A 3,539-nucleotide genomic window follows, 5' to 3' on the forward strand; every position below is an offset into this window, starting at 1 on the left:
TTTGTCTTTTCTTACCTAATTTTGCATTGTTAATTGTTTTGATTTTGAGAGAATATTGTTACTACTTGTAAAACGGTTTAATTATCCTTGGTATTAAGATTAAGTCTGATAATTATTGTTAATTAGTAATTAGTGGTTAGGTAGTATAGCTTTTATTTCTTTTTCAGAAATATATATATTTTTTGTAATGGGGTTGATCCCGTGTATAAATAAATAATAAATAAATAAATAAAATAAGAAAACTGATTTTTCGGATTTTTTTTGTGCCGTTATTACGATACTTAGAAAAGAGTTATAAACTTTTTTTGATGATAATTTAATACTCTACCTCATGGTAATTTTGTTTTTTATTTTTTTAAATATTTCGATTTTTCGAAATTTTTGGGCTTAACATTTGGGCCATTTTCAAAAAATCGTCTATAGCTTCTTTATTATACAATTTAGGGAAAAAAGCTATATTACCTTTTTTGTGGGCATTATTATATAGAACTTGATGCAAAAATAAAAACAGTACTTGAATTTTTCAAATTTTTAAGCTCAAAATTTGGGCTGTTTTCAAGAAATCGCCCATAGTTCTGGGAAATTAGGGATTTTATGCCAGTTTGTCTGCTTGGGAATCTTATTAATTTCTCACATTTTTTCATATTTAATTTTTATTTTAAAATTTTTTCTTTTTCAAAATTTTTATAAATACTTTTTTTATCTAAATTATAGACCCTTTCCGTATATACAGGGTGTCTCACGACGAATAGACGCGATCGATATCTCGGAAACTAAAAATCATTAAAAGTCAATTTTTTAAAATGGAAACTCCCTATTTTTATAATTTTTTCATAAAGATAATTAAAAATAAGGTTAACTTTGTATAAGGTTATCGCGTCCAAAAATTAATAGTTTCCGAAATATTGGAAGTTTAAATTTGGCCTAATATTAAACGCTGTGGCTAGTCAACCGTTAACGGCTGGCGATATTCAGCCGGTAAAATAGATATGACGTCATCTGTTACGTCACAAATGACACGTTTACCGGCTGAATAAATCTAGCCGCGAAAAAAATGAGGTTAGGTTTTTATTTTCTTTTATTGTTTGTTTATTTTCTGCGAATTTTGCGTATTTTTTGTGAATTTCTGTGGTTGAGATTAAATATTCGTTGTGGCTAGAAAACCGTTAACGGCTGAGCATATTTGACCGTTATTCTATTATCTTACCTCATAGATGACGTCATAATACCTTAATGGCAATATATATCCCGGCTAAATAGGTGTCGACCGGGAAAAAAGTGAGGTTATACAAACATTACGTATACACCGGTTAAAAATAGGTGATATGTGACTGGGATAGTAATAAGGTAATCTAGGAGGTATTATTAAGGTGTTAAAACATAATAATTACGTACAATAAAATGCTTTTATTAGACTTAATTGAGTCAAAATAAATTAAGGTTACAAAAGCATGCCGGACAACACCAATCGTTTCTGACTTTTTTTTTGCCAATACATTTTGTGTGGTATCTTCCGAGGCAACTGGAACATATTTTAAAATTTGTTGTATCTATTTCAGCACCACAACATGAACATACAAATTTAATTGTTTCTTTCTTTGAAGATATAATTTGAATAATCTCCTGGAAAGCCAGGTCGGTAAAGCTAAAACAGATACGAAGTAGATAATAGGTATAATAGGTATACTTTATTACATTATTATTATTATTATTATTATAGAACGTACTTGACTAATTGTAAATTTATATTGTCATCAAAAATTTTGCAGTTAAATTCCATTAAATGAACATCATCTTTGGTAATTTTTTTAATATCGTCATTAATGAATGTAAATTCGTTATTATCTATATTTAGCAACCTTAGAATAAATCTTTGTTTTTCACTAATGCTAAGTTTGGCAAATGGCGTAGGTTTTTTATTAATTTTTCTTCTTTTAGGCAAGCCAATGGTTGTCAGAGCCTCACCTTTTACTCTACCTCTTTTTTTAATTTTTTTTGGCATTTTAATATTATCCAACTCCTAAAAAATTAAAATATTTTTATAATTTTTTTTATATTGAAAGTTTTTTACTTAGATACCATGTTTTTAGTATTTTCATTATTTAAAATTTGACTAGTACTAGGCAGTACAATATTTTCCAGTATGACAATCTTATTTGAGGAAGATGCATCCAAATTTTCAATTTCATCATTATTTTCAACTAGTTCTTCTACAATCACGTTTTCTGCTGGAACCCAGACATTATTTTCTAAGTGCTCCGTTTCTAAATTCCAATTATTATTGTTACTAATGTCATCAGGGGACGTATCAGCCGACACTAATTGACTCTCCTAAAAAAACATTTCATAAAATTAGAAATACCTATAGTTAGTGAAAAATATACCTTGTCTCCATTAAGACTATCTATTGCACTGACTGGTAAAATTTTTATATCAATATCTTCTTCCCAATATTTCTTAATAGTAAGTAATAATTGTTTTCGTCTTTCGTATAACATATTTGACCGCTGAGCGGCTAGATCCGCAAGACTATTAGTTATTGGTAAGATATTCCGTCGTTTCTGGCCATATGAGACTATATGTTTTGGTTTTGCTATGGTAATAGCAACATTTGGAAAAATGTTTTCAGTTTCATTTTCGTCAGGCATCGATTCTGGGAATAACACTGATTTGTTGTAACTTACAGTCCATCTTTTATCTGGCAAGAGGGGATCAAATAGAGGCTGATTTAATAGTTTTCTGACAGCAAATATATGACGACACGGCAAAAGCATGGAAATAAAATATGAACAAGAGCATTTATAAATGTCCGTATTAATCGTCCCTTCTGAAGATTTTATTAAAAAGGAATTATGAAGTGCTAAATCCTGTTGTATATCTTTTACCTTTCTTGAAAATTCTAGCTGTTTGATTAATTGTTTTCCAGGTTCTTTTGTCAATAGCTTTAAATATCGAGCTTCAACACTGTCAGCTTCAAATTTAGTAACAGTCCGTTTTAATTCACTATATATGAACTTATGGGCGCGTTCGGAATTCATACTAGATGTTATTTTAAAGAATCCTATGAAAAAGTCTTCAAGGCTGCTATTTCTTGAAATAACATCTTTTATTTTACCGTTAATAGATTCCAATCTATTATTAGTATTATTAAGAAAATTATTTTTGCAGAATTCTGTATGCATTGACCACTGATGCTTAATATCATGCCAATTTTTCATATAATAGCTTAAGACCGCTTTTGGTGCAATTTCCTTAAAGCTAGGCTTTTGTAAAATCTTCTTCAGATTTGGCATAAACTAAATTTTGAAAATACTCTAAACATAGGTTTTTTTGACTTTCAGTTATACCCATTTTTTCGCACTTTATTTCACGACGGAAGCTTCTCATTGTGTGAAAGATACATAAAATTAATGAAACTTTAGGAAACAATTCCTTAATTACATCTCGCTCGGTCATATCTTTATCTGTAATAATACATTTAGTTTCTGTGGCTTTCCCGTTAAGTTGTTTAAAAGTGCTTAAAAACCAACTAATATTTT

The 3,539-nt window shown here is 29.0% G+C and overlaps 1 protein-coding gene across 1 annotated transcript; it reads right to left on the reverse strand.

The window, feature by feature from the left end:
- Positions 1-2,067: 2,067 nt before the first annotated feature.
- Positions 2,068-3,235, reverse strand: LOC126746576 (uncharacterized). Its single transcript, XM_050454881.1, has 2 exons — positions 2,385-3,235; positions 2,068-2,331 (listed from the first exon to the last, which is right to left on the reverse strand). Exons 1-2 carry the CDS (start codon positions 3,216-3,218, stop codon positions 2,068-2,070), a joined length of 1,098 nt encoding a protein of 365 aa, XP_050310838.1. The 5' UTR covers positions 3,219-3,235.
- Between the last annotated feature and the right edge of the window lie 304 nt (positions 3,236-3,539).

The sequence above is a fragment of the Anthonomus grandis genome, chromosome 17 (genome assembly GCF_022605725.1).
Source record: "Anthonomus grandis grandis chromosome 17, icAntGran1.3, whole genome shotgun sequence".
NCBI lineage: Eukaryota > Metazoa > Arthropoda > Insecta > Coleoptera > Curculionidae > Anthonomus > Anthonomus grandis.